The 17,500-nt window shown below is 27.6% G+C and overlaps 1 protein-coding gene across 1 annotated transcript in view; it reads right to left on the reverse strand.

The window, feature by feature from the left end:
* Positions 1 to 17,500, reverse strand: part of LOC101237623 (uncharacterized) — a 100,591-nt gene that overhangs the window by 18,835 nt on the left and 64,256 nt on the right. Inside the window, exons 18-25 of the mRNA XM_065794522.1 lie at positions 15,847 to 15,994; positions 7,211 to 7,309; positions 6,832 to 7,120; positions 6,359 to 6,686; positions 5,356 to 5,552; positions 3,576 to 3,914; positions 3,053 to 3,433; positions 2,103 to 2,445 (exon numbers count right to left, since the gene is read on the reverse strand). Coding sequence (XP_065650594.1) covers positions 2,103 to 2,445; positions 3,053 to 3,433; positions 3,576 to 3,914; positions 5,356 to 5,552; positions 6,359 to 6,686; positions 6,832 to 7,120; positions 7,211 to 7,309; positions 15,847 to 15,994 — 2,124 coding nt within the window. The remainder of the gene's footprint in view (positions 1 to 2,102; positions 2,446 to 3,052; positions 3,434 to 3,575; positions 3,915 to 5,355; positions 5,553 to 6,358; positions 6,687 to 6,831; positions 7,121 to 7,210; positions 7,310 to 15,846; positions 15,995 to 17,500) is intronic.

The following is a 17,500-nucleotide window of genomic DNA, read 5'->3' on the forward strand; positions in this document are numbered from 1 at the left end:
CAAAAATATGGCATTAATATAATTTATAAAGCTGGAAATGATTCTGGCAGATATTTTGACAACTCAGTTATATTACGCATATTTTGGTAAATAATTTCCTCTTATTGCACAACCATTTTTTTGTTTACAATTACAATTTTCTATCATTTTTTCATTTAGGATTTCTTTTTTGTTTAACAAAGCATTAATGTGACCTTTCATAATTATTTTCATATTTTTTGTGCACCTGTAGCTAACTTTAATTGTATTCTGATTAAAAATTTTATTTAATTTATTAAAGGGCGGGAAATGCTTATCGACCAATTTTAAGAACACTTTTTTGGTGTTAGTGGAAACATTTTTGTTATATGGGGGGTTAAATCAAATTACATTTCTAGCACTGTTTTGCTTTTTTGTATTTCTTTTTTTCAGGGTCAAATTTTAGTTCAAAATTTTGAAAATCACTTTTTTTAAGGGCGACTTTAAGAATTTGTTGAGAGGAATTGAATGCATTTTCATTAGAGGAGTTTTGGTTCAGCCTGCCAATAATTGAAACTGGGATTTGTTTTAAAATTTGGGGTAAGTGATTTGAGTTAATATTAATATACAATATTTCTTTTTGGAAAATATATATAATAGTATTTTTTCGAGACTAGATCTTGTACAAAACCGAAATAAAACCGAGATTTTTTCAAAAATGTAAAAACTATGAAAATAAACTAAAAGTTTCCGTGTTTGTGCTTTATAATTTTTTATTATTATTAATATTTGTGCTTTATAATTTTTTATTATTATTATATTAATGAACAATAAGTTTTCTACACTTATCAAATTAACGTTGACTCTTAAAAAAACTTTTCAAAAGACTTAAGTCATTCAAAGTTGCAGCTGTCATTCTCTCCCATTTCTTACTACGGTGGTTGCTTGCCATAGTTTGACCAATGCAATCTCGGTTAAGATCAATGCCAAAGGTCATTAATTGATAATTTTGCAACCTCAAAAGGGTTTTAACATCACATTCTTTTCCATTTTGATCATACCAAGATTTTGATTGTAATTGTTGGGTTCAAAAATATGGATGTTCATAGCTTTAATTTGTTTAAATGTTGCCTCATCACTCACATAGGAAACTTTCCTATGTGAGTAATAATGCAACACTGGATTTTATCAGCATCATTTCCTTCATTACTTTGCTCCTCGCATACGCTGATGATCTATATATTGTCTGACAAACTCGACATTTTTGGGAGCTTCAACCTTCGTGTAATTTTCAGTTGATTTGCAATTTGGTTGAAACTAAGTCCAATATTAGATGCTAGCTTAGTAACAATTTCATCAGTCAATGTTAGTTTCACATTAAAAAACGATTCAATCATTTTTGAGCGAGATTGATGATGCCTTGATTTTTTGGATTTGTCAGCAGAAGGAACATGGCGATATTGAAAGAGCTTCCATAAATAAGTGTGAGTTTATTTTGTATTGTAGCCTGTTCATTTGATAAACTTTTCCTTTGCACCATCAGGACACAATGTGCATTCAACATAAAATTTGTCATTTTTCGAAACTAGACAGTAGTTTTGCCATTTCAAATAAGTTCCTCTTGCAATTTTCTCCATTTTAATATTTGAATCTGTTCAATTTTAAAAATCATTAAAGTTGCAGTTTCTATACATAATGTCATAAACTAAATTAATTTTTTTATGAATAAATTTAATAAATGCTTACTTTTTAGTTTAATACAGTCTTTTTATTTAATATATTTTCACATCTTTTTATGCAACAAATCTCATTAACAACAGAATCATAAATAAGAAAACATTGCACTGCAATTGCAACTTATGCGATTTTTAAAAACATTAAAACTTGCTGAAAAGTATTAAAAATCTTCAAAATAAGCGCTTTTTACTTTTCACCTGTTTTCTTCGTGGAAATATGTAAAAATAATTAAAAATATATATATATATATAAAATAAAAATAAAGTATATATATATATATATATATATATATATATATAAATATATATATATATATATATATATATATATATATATATATATATATATATATATATATATATATATATATATATATATAATCAATTATTAATATATACTTAATATACCTCCGTAAACATGACAAAATATAAACCAAGAAAAGGTAAATTCTCCAAATACAGCATTAGTTTTGACCATGCAAGTAAAATTGAAACAGATCCTGATTGCCGCTTCATGGCTTCTATGTTGTACTTGCAAGCAACAAAAGAAACCATAAACAAAGCTGTTGATGTGTATAAAAAAAACTCTAGTAATTTAACAGGATCAAAGATGTAGCTTCTACCAATATATGCAGCTAATACCAGTTTAAAAAAAATTTGAATACATGCTATACTAAGAGTCAACCATGAGATAACCACAGCAAAATGATTTTCGTGATTGTTGCATGGATGTGGGAACTCACTTTTAGAACTAAAATTTAGAAAAATATTTGTACATTTTTAAAAATATTTAATGTGAGTTAGTCAAGCATCTAAAATCATGTTCATTTAATTTTAACCTATACATAATCCTATATATGTTTATATTTTAACCTATTCATAATCCGATATATATTTTGACATATTTAGATGGAATAACTATTAAAGTTTAAGTATTTATATATTTTGAATAATTATTAATCCATTTCTCTATGAATTATTTTTTCAAATTATTATACCCTATAGCACCTCCATCGGCCATTTTGTTGGTTTATAAATTAAATATAGTCTTTAAGACAAGATTATTAGCAAACCTCATGGGTAAACTTATGTGAATAAATTATTTAACAATATCTCTTATCAAAATATATTGGTAAAAATATAATATGTGTAACCATATTATCTTTTAAATTGAAATTGTAACATACACAATACTTTATACAGAAAGGAGATAAAGTCATATTAACAACAACCCTATATATTATATAAATTATATAAAATAAATATATGAGTTTTGCAGTAATCTTGTATCATTTTCTCGAGAGAAATAATTTTAATATCATGACATAACAAAGGTGGCAAAAACCATTAATACTTACTTAATTCTTTCTAAAATTACAAGCGTGGTAAGAAATGAAACAAATATTAAATAAAAACAAAGCGAGCATAAATAAATCCATTGACCCATTCGAGACCACTTTTGATTGATAAGTTCAACAACAAGGGGATGGCTCAACAACTTTTCGCGTTTATATTTTACCATTAGTAATGGTGCAAAAAATGAATTATCAGGATTCATAGGATCCTTATCTATAAATTCGAAATTGTATTCAACTGAATAATCAGGATTTTTGATATCAAGTTTGGAACATATAATGCAGTTATCTAGTGCCTTTTCTCCAACTTCTGGAGTTAGCTCAATCATTTTTTTCATAACATGTGTTCCACTATTGTCCATACTAATAAGTGCTTCATGCCATCTTAAAAAATTGTTTAAAATCACAATGTTATACTTTAGTAAGTTAATTAGCTCACCACAAAATAATTTAAAAAAAAATTTAAAAACAAATAAATCATAAATAATAACAAAAATCAAAATAAATTAAACATCAAATAAAACACCGTTCATGTTGCATAATTGCCATACATGCTTCTTTTTGTAAGTTTTCAACTGCAAGGTACAAACAATTTTTATTTTCATTAGTTTGTAACTGAACATTAGCTCCATGCTCTAGCAATAAATTTATGCATTCAACATGGCCTTCAGTTGCTGCATGATGAAGAGGTGTATAACGATTTTTATCAGAAGCATTAACATAATCTTTTTTGAGCAGACCATTAAGCAAAATGTACAAACACTTTTCTTTACCATTTTGTGCAGCATAATCCAAAGAACTCCAGTCAAGATTATCACGTAAATATACATTTGCGCCAGACACAATTAGTAGCCTAATTACATCTCTACCAAGTAATATAGAATAAAAAAAATTAAATAAAATTTAAGTACATATGATAATTTTGTTATTTAGCTAAATTGTTATATTACTATAGCAAGAAAATAATGTTAGTTTTATAAAATCAATTTAAAAAAATTACTTTAAGTGTGTGGATACAAGGGTGGGAGGTAGGGAACTCTTTACACTTAAAATATGTTTTATTTAAATAACAATTTTGTTTATCAAACCTGGCTTATTGACTCTAGAGCTCAGAGCTTTTGTGACTTTAAATCTAAGTTTATAACTTTATATATAAGTTTATAACTTTGTATATCTGTAAATAGTTTTGTGAAATCCTTTAACTTATTTACACATGTTTAATACATTTTTTATTTTTCTGTTATAGAAATTTTTACATAGATTTTTTACAAAACTATTTATATAACCTCACCAGTTACTGTACCACCCTTACAAATATTTGTTATTTTCATTTTCATTTTTTTAATACATCCTAAAACTTTATTTTAAGTCTAATTTATATTTTCACATCAGCTATAAAGTATCATTTTAGTCACATATGTCACATATGTCAGCTATAAAGTATCATATGTCAGCTATAAAGTATCATTTTAGTCACATGTGCATTATTTACTTGCCAATAAAATGCAATAAAATGTAAATTTATCATAAAAATTTGAATAATAAAAAATAACAATGAACTTATTATTATTCTTATTTTTAGTTAAAAAGTTTTCAGGTAAGTTAACAAGGAACCTATAATACATTATTAATATACATATTTTTTTTATGTCTATTGTTTCACACTTGTGTGTGATGGTTGGTTGGTTTCCATAATCCTATTTTCTTATTTAAATATGACATAAAAAATTAGTAATTTTTTTAAAATGTTATTCACCTTCCCAAGGCCAAAGAAGCTGCTACAGTCAAGGAGGAAACTTTTTTTTATTAATTTTTATTGTGTTTACATGCTCTCTCAACTATATAAACACAAAACACAAACCTTGACAATTAAGACCACTGCACAGAGAAAAGGATTGGACAGGAATAGGGTGGCGATGGAAAAATTTATATGGGGATGGGGTGAGGCTGAGGATGATTTCTGTCTCCATGTCACTCTCTAGATCGAACTTGAAACTTCTTGCTTACAAATTGACCGCTCTACCACTACACTATTGCTGCATTTTTCCAATGTTTTTATTAGAATTACTCTTTTTTTCAGATTATAAATGAGTATTTTTATTGCTATAATAATTCTAGAAAGATTTCCATACAACAAAATTGAGGGTTCCAGAATTTTCCTATTCATCATGACTAAAGAGCCCCATTATAGGGTCAGTTTAACATCATGACCTTCTAGTAATTTTTGTATGTTTATGAAATGTATTTTTATAAAAGTTTAATTGCTATTAGTTTAGTTGTTATTTTATTATGTTATGTAATATTACCTGCGATCATTTAAAACTGCCAAATGAAGTGGAGTCATTCCACAAGCATCGGTTGAATTTACGTCACCAGGAGAGGTAGAAATAAGCAGTTTTACACAATGTAAATGACCAAATTCAGATGCCAAATGAAGAGGTGTCTTTTCTTGATTATCACCTATATCGATGGGAGCATTTTTGTTAATTAAAAGTTGCAATGCCTGTAATTTAAAAAAGTCAAATGCTTAAAAATTAAAAAAAAAGCAACCAAATGACAAAAAAAAAACTGTTGTTGCTACAGTTCTTGGCAATAACAACTTAAATGCAAGTACAAAAAACAAGACAAAGACACAAATTTAAAACCTAGGATTTTAGAATATACAAAACTTTATTCTAATTTTTTAACTTACATATATTTATATATTAATACATTTATATATTTCAAAAAATATGTTACAATCTAACCACACATAATACTTTTTAGTAGTATGTGGGCTTTTTGACCAAATGAAATATGACCTAGAGAAACATAGAGTTATTATGTTTAATGAGGATTTAATGTTGATGAATCATAATTTGAATAGACATGTTTTACATATAAAATTTTGAAGCATAAAAAACCACACTAAAAATTACAAATAAAGATGAACTGAAGTTTAACTATAGAATTTTAAAAATTTTAATATTAAAAATTTTAATATAACTTCCAGTACATTAATATTATTCTAAGTTTCATATAGTTCTATAGCACTCTATTTGCATTATACACTAACATAATTTATATATATATATATATATTATACTCAATAATTAAAAGCCACGTAGCTTTACATTGTAAATAGTAACACAATAGTCCACTCACTTATATAAGGAAATTTATTAAAGTCACCTAGTAATTTTATTTTCTTCCGTAAAAGAACCAAGTGCCAAAAAAGCATCAACCGGAACTTACTATTCAAATCTTTACTATAATCTTTATTTTTATACAATTTTTTTTTTTTTTTTTGCAAAAAACAAAATAATAAACCTGACTATTTCCATTCAAAGCTGCATAATGTACAGGTGCTCTATTATTCTTATCCACGCTGTTCATTTTGTTAAATTGATCGTTATCCAATAAAAATTTTATAACTTCTATTTGATTTTCTTTAAGTGCAATATGAATACCATTCTTGTTGTTAATATCAGTTGAGTTTATTTGAACACCTTGACCAATTAAATACTTTATAACTTCTAAATGTCCTTTCCATATAGCACACATAACAGGAGTATAATTTTTTTTATCATTGACATCAAGTATGGCTCTTTTCTCATCTAACAATCTGACAACTGATAATCGCCCAAATTGACATGCCCTTGTATGGTATTTAAATTACATTTTTATCACATAAGTTTATAAAAATTATACTTCACAAAATAATTTCACAAAAAAACTATAAAATTTTAAGCTTACATAAATTTAGAATGTTATTTAAAAAAAAACTCATATGGATTATTTACCTGTGCAGAGGAGTCATCAAATCTTTATCAACTGCTTGAATATTAGCTTTATAGGTTATAAGCATATTCACTACCCTTTCATGTCCACTGATTGCAGCCAAATGTAAAGGAGTTGAGCCAGTATTTGTTTGTGCATTAACGTCTCCACCAATTCTTATTAACTTGTTTAATGATTTTTCATTACCACAACGTGCTGCAAAATGCAAAGGTGTATAATACTCGTTAGTTCTACTGTTTACATAATCATTTTTTTGTTTCCTGTAGTCTTCTGTAGAAACATTTTGAAGAGCTAAAATAAAAAGCATGTAAATGCATATTATAAATGTAAAACATAAAAATATTAAAGAGAATACCATGAAAATACTGTGCAAAATCTCACCTCCTCTGAGAAGTAACTCAATAAGATCTTCGGCTATTGATGAAGGAACATGTTGAAAATCTTTAATTTTTTTACTTATTTGATTTGACACAATGTAATCTAAAAAAATTATAATATTTAAAAGTAAACTAATACAAGATAAATTAAAACTATAAAAATATAATCTTTAATGACAACAACTTTATAATGTCTAAACTTTAATTATATTATCCCTATAACATTTTTAAGTTACATACTGTAATGTAACCAAAGTAGGTTAAGTTAGGTGCAAAATTTCAGTTATTTTTGAGTAACAAGACAACATTTTTAAATAACAAGACATAACATTTTTGAATAACAAGACATAACATTTTTAAATAACAAGACATGTTATTTTTACATAACATTTCAACCTTAATAGTTGTAACATGGTAACGTGTGGTTTCTTTAGATTTTTCAAATTAGTTTTTTGTTTTTTTAATTTGTTCAACATGTAAATATGTCAACCCATGAAATACATAAGCTACATAACTATGTTCATAGCTTGCTATATGTACTGTGTTTATGTAATATATGTACTGTGTTTATGTAGTATATGTAATGTGCTTTATGTAATATATGTACTGTGTTTATGTAATATATGTACTGTGTTTATGTAACATATGTACTGTGCTTTATGTAATATATGTACTGTGTTTATGTAATATATGTACTGTGCTTTATGTAATATATGTACTGTGTTTATGTAATATATGCATTGTGTTTATGTAATATATGTACTGTGTTTATGTAATATATGTAGTGTGTTTATGTAATATATGTACTGTGTTTATGTAATATATGTAATGTGTTTACGTACAACTATAGTCATACATAAGACAATACATATTAAAAGTAAATCATAGTAATAAAAAAAGGTAATAAAAGAAAAAAAAAAGTAAAAATCAATTATTATAATTAACAAATTATATACACAATTGTACAGCTTTAACGAATTTATATAAACTTGTTGTGGTTCATCCTCCTCCAGCTATTTGATATATAGGAGCCACATACTGCACACAAGCCTGTGAAGAGTAAGTGAGTTTATAAAGAACGAAGAATATTAGAGTGACAGAATAAAGCGGACAGATATCGCACTGGATGTTAGAATGTGCAATTATGCAATGGATTTTAGAATGTGCAATTACAGAATGTTTAAATGATAGAGTAATTTGATAAAAAAATATGGGTTGACACTATATATTTTTATACATTATTTACTTATACATTTTTGCTTGTGGGTTTATTATAACTTGAAAAACATAAAAACTTTTTTTTCTGGCAATTATATATATATATATATATATATATATATATATATATATATATATATATATATATATATATATATATAATATATATATATATATATATATATATATATATATATATATATATATATATATAATATATATATATATATATATATATATTTATATAAATATATATATATATATATATATATATATATATATATATATAATATATATATATATATATATATTTATATAAATATATATATATATATATATATATATATATATATATATATATATATATATATATATATATATATATATATATATATATATATATATTAAGAGTGTAAAACATAAACAACATGTTATTTATGTTTGACACAAACAAATTTATTCAACATAATTAGATAAAAGAAATATTAAAAATTTAGTTAGTATGTGGTTGTACAGCTGTGTACTGACTAATTTTTTTTTTAATTACATCCCAATTGATATTTCAAATTGAGACAACATTTGAGATGTAATTACGCTTCTATTAATTAAGACATAATTATATTATACAAGAGTAACCAATATCGGTTACTCTTTATATATAAAGGCGTCATCTTAATTGATTACTTAGTCACATAAAAAATAAAGTTTCAATTCATGACAATTCAATTGATTGCATTTTGTATATAAAGAGTAACATTAGGACATAATATTATGTCTCAAATTGAGACGCCAACTAAGAAGTAACGTTACATAAGAAAATCTTTATTTGAGACCTAATTAAAATCTTTTTTTTTTTACATTATGCCTCAATTGGTTTTACTTTTGTAAACTATTTGGCTTTTAAAAGTGTAACCAATTGAGACATTACATTACAAATTGAAAAATATTTTTTTTGTGACAAAGTAACAAATTGAGCTATTTTACAATAAATATAAAATAAGATAAACATCGATATTTCAACAATAAACAAACTTTTACTGCATTATCAAGTTTATTTAATTAATATTTAAGTAAAAATAAGAGAATGTAACCTTGTAACCAATTGTAACCAATTGAGAAGTAACATAACTTTAAAATGTTATAGGGGTTATAAAGATAAATGTATAACAAAATTATTCAAAGATATAAAACTTCATTTTGATTTAAATTCTTAGAACATTAGAAGCTATTCCTAAAAACTAATTTTTTTAAAAATACTTTTCCTTTATGATCAAGGGCGGATTAGGCCACTGGGACATTTCCCGGTGGGCCGTCAGCAACACAACATTTTAAAATTTTATAATATTTTAACCCTTTGAGCGCTCGATAAAATTTAAACGCCGTTCAGAAAAATTCAACTAAAAAAAAACCGGCAAAAAACATAACAAAAAACAAACAAGAAAACTACTATTTTTGAACTTTATTTTTTTGTAGGTTTATAAGATTAAAAGCAGTTTAATGATTTTAATGCACAGCTTTTATGTGATAATTAGAAAAACAGGCTGGACACAGTCCAACACCACATAACTGACACTGCCAACTTGTGCGCACTCGAGTTTGGTGCCCAGCTACACATTTTATTTTTTTTCCTGCACTAACTTTCACAAGATTGTGACCATATAATGGATTGTTATTTGCAGTATGTTGGGGAAGTGGGTATGAGACAATTGTACTTCTAGCCATTTCAATCTCTCTTGATGTTCGTCTTTTAGAAATTACTTTCACTGGAAAATAATCTCCGACTAAACTTTCCACTATAGCCATCATAAAATCTATTCTTGACATTGGCTTATGTTCATTTGTATTGAGCTTATACAATAAATAGCTATTTAAAATTGCCCTACCAAATAGAGAAAAAGCAACTTTAGTTGTCCACTTTATTGTTTTACGCTCAGACAAGTACACATAGAGCTGTGCATCACCCAAATCTACACCACCCATGGTTTTATTGTAAAGGGCAACAGCATTTGGTTTCATAACTATATTTCCTCTTCTGTTACGTATTTCAGTAAAACCTGCTTTGGCAACAGTAGATAGTAATATAGGCTTTTTTTTACCATCTTGGTATGCCACACACAACAAAGGACCTTTTCTACATTGGCAAACCTCCTTGTTTTTTAATTTTGATTTGATGCAGATTTCTGGTAGGCCTTTCCTATTGACTCTCACTGTGCCTGTTGCAGTGGTCTGATGAGCATATAGATCTAATAACAGTTGAGGAGAAGTGTAATAATTGTCAATACCTAAGTGATGACCTTGATGGAGGAAATTAGTTTGGCGCAAAAGACGAAAAACTAAACTATAAGTCATACCATAGGCAATAGCTGCTACATCTGGGTCTTTTCCTCCTTTGTAAATTTCAAACTGACACAAATAACCATTGGTGCTGTCTGAAACACACCATAACTTAATCCCAAACCTAGAATGACGTTTGTTTGGCATATATTGACGCAGATGTGGTGTCTTTCCTTTGTAGCCAACCATACTCTCATCTATAGAAATGTCTCTTTGTGGATAATAATAATAAAGAAATTTGTTGTTAAAGTGTTCCACTAAAAACTGAATTTTATAAATTTTATTGAGTGGTTGTTGATTTGGCACGTGGATGTCTGTAAAATGAAGAAATTTAAGCAATAGTTGAAACCGGTCACGATTGAAGTGGGTAACAAACCAGGGAGTAGATGCACAAGGATGACTTATATCCCAGTAAAGTTTAAGGTTAGCTTTTTTGATGAGACCCATGTTAATTACGACTCCAAGGAAAGCTCTTATCTCTAAAAGATTGGTCTTTCCCTGTTTAATCCATCCATGACCTCTTGATGTTGGATGGGACCTCAAATGTTGTTGATTATTTTGAATCCATGTATCAGCATAATTATTAGTAAAATTTACTATATTTTGCAAAAATTCACGAGTAAAAAACAAGTCAAGATATTCAATAGGCTTAGACTCAGGTGAAATTGAGTGCTTGGGTCCTGATTCACCAGTAAAATAAACAACATCAGGACCAAGGTCATCTCCTAGAACAAATACCCAATCATCTAAAACATTACCATCAACATCATCTACATCAACATCGCCATCAGAACTGAAGTCTACATAAAAATTAAAATAAAAACTCCAAATTATCATACTAGTTGATATATTTGTATTAAATAATATTGTATACAATTTTTAAATTAAAGTTATCGTGCCTTCATCAAACAAACTGTCATCGCTGGAACTTAAAAAATCTTCGCTGGTACAACTTTCAACATCCATACAACTTTCTTCACTGTCGCTCATTTTTAATGCCAAATATATAAAGACAATATACCAAAAGATAGAAAAAAATGTGCTCTATTCAATGCTACCATTATTAATGAACGAACAGCGGTATTTTGTTGTAAAAAGTCATAGTTTCAAAGACCACTTTTAAAGCCACGATCGTGGCTCTTCGCGCTCTGACGGTATAGCCACGATCGTGGCTCGTCGCGCTCTAAGGGTTAAAATGTATTTTCTTTAATTTTTTTAATAAATTTCTAGAATAATAAAATTTCTAGAGTAATAAAAAATTGTGAGTTGAAATTTACTTCAGATTTTGCTTTATTCAACTTTGTTTTCACTATAGATTATTGTTTAAATAAAACGAGTTAGATAAAAATGCGTTAAATGATTTATTATACATATCTTATATAGAATTTTTAATTTAATGTAACGCTTCTTTTATAATTTATTATTTCAATAAACATTTTCTAAATCAAAACAATATTATAAATATAATATAAAATATCTAACAAAAAAAGTAATTAGGTATTTATATAAATATTGGTTTTTTATTAATATGGTATTTTACTATTTAAAAATTAAAAGTAATCTATTTATATTTTATATAGTATGTATAATTTTAAAAAGAAATCCCTACACAGTTTATAAAAATAAATATGAATGATTTATTATTAATGAAGATGTAGGTTTATTTTAATAAATATGTAGGTTTAATAATAATGTAGGTAAAACTAATGTAGGTTTAATAAAATGTAGGTTTATTTTAAAAAATATTAAAATTAGTATATTCTAAAACTTTAAGTTATATTCTTTAAAAATAGTCAGATTAACAAACTTCAAACAAATAACAATACAGTCGCAGGTCTTCCATTTATAACACTTATTTAAAAATAATCAATAAAAACTATCATAGTAGTTAAAAGGCTAATACAAATGTTTATTTTTTTATTTTTTTACAGGTGTGATGTCTAAGCAAAAAAGTGGACATGAAAAGTTACGTGAGAAAAACATAGAGCTTCTGCGAGAAGATGCTAAAACAACTAAAAATCTACTATCGATGTTTTCTAAACTGAATTCAAATACCCTGCAACACCATGCTGATGCTGAGCCTGTTGATGAGGTTCAATCCACGTTGCTAAAGAGACCCAAACAAACCTTGATGATGAAGATGGCGTTCATACTGACACTAATGAAATGACCCAACCAATCCTCATTCTAAACATCACAGCTTCTTCAAGCATGGTTGAACCTACTGGTGATAACGAAGAAACTACTACCTGAGTGAATGATTGGTTTAATAAGCCTCACCTGAATGAACTGACAACTTTCTATAAATATCACCCACATCAGCCTGAAACACGTCACTTTAATTCAAAAATGGTATATTATCATCCTGAAGATGGTATGCAGCGTATGTTTCTTTCATTTTCAGAAGAAGAAGAGTGCCTGTTTTGCAGTGTTTGTTTGGCACATGGAAATGAGAAGCAGAAACCAAGTTCGTTTGTAACAGGTTTTAACAATTGGACTCATATTCATCAACGTATTGTGGAACACGAATCGTCAAAGAGACACCAAGAATGTGTCGAGGCTTATCTACATTTCTCTGCTAATCGAACCATTCTAGATATGGTACAAGGTCAGCAATATAGTCTACGAAAACAGCAAGTTTTACATCGTAGATTGATCGTGGACAGAGTAGTGTCAATTGTCAAAGTGATTGGTAAACGTGGTATGCCATATCGAGGTAAGGCTGGTTGCAAAGCCGTCAATGTTTTGGCTAACGACAGAGTGGATCATGGAACATTTCTTGAAATTGTGATTCTTGTTGCGAAGTACGATGAAATTCTAAAAGCGCATTTGAAGGAAATTACTGACAAAGGCATGCTGAATGATAAACAGGATAAGAGGAATAGAGCTAACAGAAATACTTTCATTTCCAAATCCACTGTAAACCAAATTATATTAGGAATCGCTAAATTAATGAAAAGTGCCATTGCTGAAGAAGTACAACAAGCAGGAATATTCAAAGTTGAGGAGCGACAAAGTTGAGGAGCGACTTATTGGTGTTGTCGATTCACAATCTGGAAAAGGCAGTGATCTGTGCAAATTGATGTCAAATGTTTTGGAACAAAATGGCATTGATATTACTAAATGTGTGTCAGATAGTACTGATGGCGCGTCTAATATGGCCGGGGCATACAATGGATTTACTACATTGTTAGAAAAAGCGTCTTCTGGACACATTCACACATGGTGTTATGCGCATGTTTTAAATCTGGTCGTATGTGACGCCACCTGCAGTAATGAAGCTTCAATGACACTTTTTGGTATACTTCAAAAGGCTGCTATGTTTTTTCGTGAGTCCTACTTGAGAATGGACCTTTGGACTGATCACATGAAAGAAAAAAATGGCCAAAACATTCACAAACGACTAAGTGTTATCGGTGCTACTAGATGGGGGTCCAAACATGGGGGGTCCAAACAACTACTAGATGGGGGTCCAACCTTCAAAAGTTTTTTGGTACATTTCGCGACGGTGAAGGAGCATTATACACAGAAGTCGTTCATGTACTGGAAATAGCAGTCTCTTCCACTAAATTAAGTGTTGAAGCACGCTATGATGCGCAGTGTCTATTAACGTCCTTAAAGAAGTATAAGACTGTACTGACGGGATTTGTATATCTAAGAATAATGGAGTCAATCACACCACTGTCCAATTACCTACAGACGTCTGGATTGAATTTCATAAAGGCGTTTGAGATAATTAAAGTAACTATTTCAGAAATTCAGACTCAATCACGCAATTTTGATCAAGTTAAGGTGGCTGCAGACCATTTCATTAATGTGTCCGCAACCATTCTTGACGAGAAAGAATGTGATTGTGTTATACAGACAGATTTGCCAATGGTACGCAAAAGAATAAGAAAAGTAATGGCAGGAGAATTAGCAAATGATGATCCACTTACAGATCCTTTAAAAAAGTTTGAAGTAGAGGTCCACAATGGTATTCTAGACACAGTGTTAAGAAGTCTGTCGACTCGGTTTGCATCACACGGTAAACTGTAGTCTGATATGAGTTGTTTTGACCCCAACGGATTTTCTGAGTTATTGGAATGTAATATTCCAAAAAAAGCCCTTTAGAAAATCTCATGTCATATTTCGGCAACAGGTGTGTAAATTTACTTATAAATATAATTGATTGGTTTCTAGTTAAATTTTATTAGTAATTGCTTAAGTATTTTTGTTTTCCAAATTGGTAAACTTCATTAAATTTTTAATTAGCATTAGATAAGGTTATCTCTTTTGTTCTTTATTTTGAATATTTATAAGATTATCTTTATCTTTTTATATTTTAGGCGAAAAAGCGCAGCTGTTGCTTGAGTTGTTGGACTTTGCAAAAAAGTGGCCAGTTTTAAAAAAAACATTGGAAGAGAGTTACGATTGTTCTGATCAAATCACGATTGATGAGGATGAGGTTGAGAATGAAGATGACGCCACCAACCATAAATGCGGCCCTCTAAAGAAGTGTCGCTCGTGCATTTACTGTTGCTACCATGTGCTTCGAAAATATAATCTTTATGGCAAGAGCTACTGCATGCTGCTCAGGGCTTACAAATTCATGCTCACAATTTCAATTACCCAAGTGGCTTGTGAGAGGAGTTTCAGCAAGTTGAAATGTGTCAAAACAAGATTGCGAAGTCAGTTGACAGAAGATCACTTGGACTCACTGTTGATGATGTGCATTGAAAAGGACATATTGAGTAACATAACCAACAATGAAATTATTGATGAACTTGCTAAATCGAGTGGTGAATTAAAAAAGTTACTGTTTTTATGATTTTTAGTTTTTGTGATTTAAATATGAATTTATAATACAAATATAACACATGTACTTAAATGACATCTTTATTGATTTTAAACAAATGTATACAAGTCCTTATTGTTCAATAGTGTTACAAAAGTATTTAAAAGTGAGGGGTTACAAGCGAATACGATTTAAAAAAAAAGGTCACTTGGTGGGCCTTTTTCATGATAGCATTTCCCGGGCCTTTTCAAAAGCCTAATCCGCCCCTGTTTATGATTGTCTTTTGATTTATTCTAATTATAAAAACTTGCCTCTTGTGTAATCTGCATTGGAAGATGCAGCATTATGAATTGGTCTTTCTCCTTTATTATTTTTAGCAAGTACATTGGCTCCATTTTTTATAAGAACATTTACTACCTGTTTACACCCATCATTCATTGCTAGATGTAGAGGAGTAGCCTGGAAAAAAATATAATCTTGTGATTCAACTGTTTTTAAGCATAAAATAGCAATATAACATTGTTTGAATCAGTTTTATGTTGTATTTCATAGTGTTTTTCAGTTACGATGAATACTAACAGTTTAATCATTTTGAAAACTTATACAAAATTGTTGAAAAGTATAAACTTTTTCGGGCTTATTTTCTTTGTCTGCAACATAAAGTTTGCATTAATCAAAAAATTTCTTTTAAAAGAAAACTGCATATAACCATCAAGGTAAGATGGTCAAGGTTGTTGGTTTTGGTTTTTTAATTGGTCTAAACATTTGTTATTATTGTATAACTTTTAATTTAAAATATTTGACCACAATATAATAATATAACAATGTGAATTTTGGAATAAAGGTTTTTGTGCAAAGTAGTAAATGGAAAAAATTATGAAATATATGTTAAATTTTATATTGAATTTTTAATAGATATTTTTATTTATATGATATTTTATACTCTTATGCTATTTAAAAGATTGTTATAAAAATAATATTGTCATGCAATATAGTTATCAATAATAACAATATAATAGTTTATTGGAAAGGTATTATTGGAAAAAAAATAATATAATAGTTAGAAAAAAAATAATATAATAGTAATACAATATAATAGTTTATTGGAAAGGTTTATTGGAAAAAAAAAAAACACAGTTACAACTTATTTATTGTACTTATGTGACTAAATCAAGAAGAGAAAATATTAAAAGTTGCCAATTTTTAAGTATTATCTTAAATAATAATAATATTATCAAAAGTGCCAATTTTTAAGTATTATCTTAAATAATAGCTCAAATCGTTACATATCACATACAGCCAAAATATCAAATTATTATTATTTTTTTTTTTGTATTTATGTCAAAATTAAGTACTTGAGTTTTTTTACAAAACTTTCTTCAAGCCTTTACCACACAAACAATAAATCAGTTACTTAAATACTTTTAATTTTGCTTTAGAGTTGTGGGCTCTAAAACTAATTAATTTTTAAAATTTTTTTATTTTTTCAGAAAAAAAGGAAAAATACTCATTATCATCTACTAGTTGTATAAATCCAACTCTTCAAAAGCAATATCATTAATAGATAACTAATAGTTAGTTAATCAAAGCTCTTATTAATGGTAAAAGTTTAATCTGGTCAACCAACTCTCACTCAAAGTATCACCAAAAGGTTCTGATCAAATAACATCAACTTCTTTATCAACTTTGATTATTGTATTATATATGTATACATATATGTACACATATATATACATATATATATATATAAATATATATATATATATATATATATATATATATATATATACATGTATATATATATATATATATATATATATATATATATATATATATTGTATAAAAACTCCTAACTGGTTGTCAGAAAGTTTTTCCATATTTTGTTGACACAAAAAAAAATTAAAAGTTTGTCATAAAAAAAATATTTGCATATTAAATTATATATATATATATATATATATATAT

The sequence above is a fragment of the Hydra vulgaris genome, chromosome 03 (assembly GCF_038396675.1).
Source record: "Hydra vulgaris chromosome 03, alternate assembly HydraT2T_AEP".
Classification (NCBI taxonomy): domain Eukaryota; kingdom Metazoa; phylum Cnidaria; class Hydrozoa; order Anthoathecata; family Hydridae; genus Hydra; species Hydra vulgaris.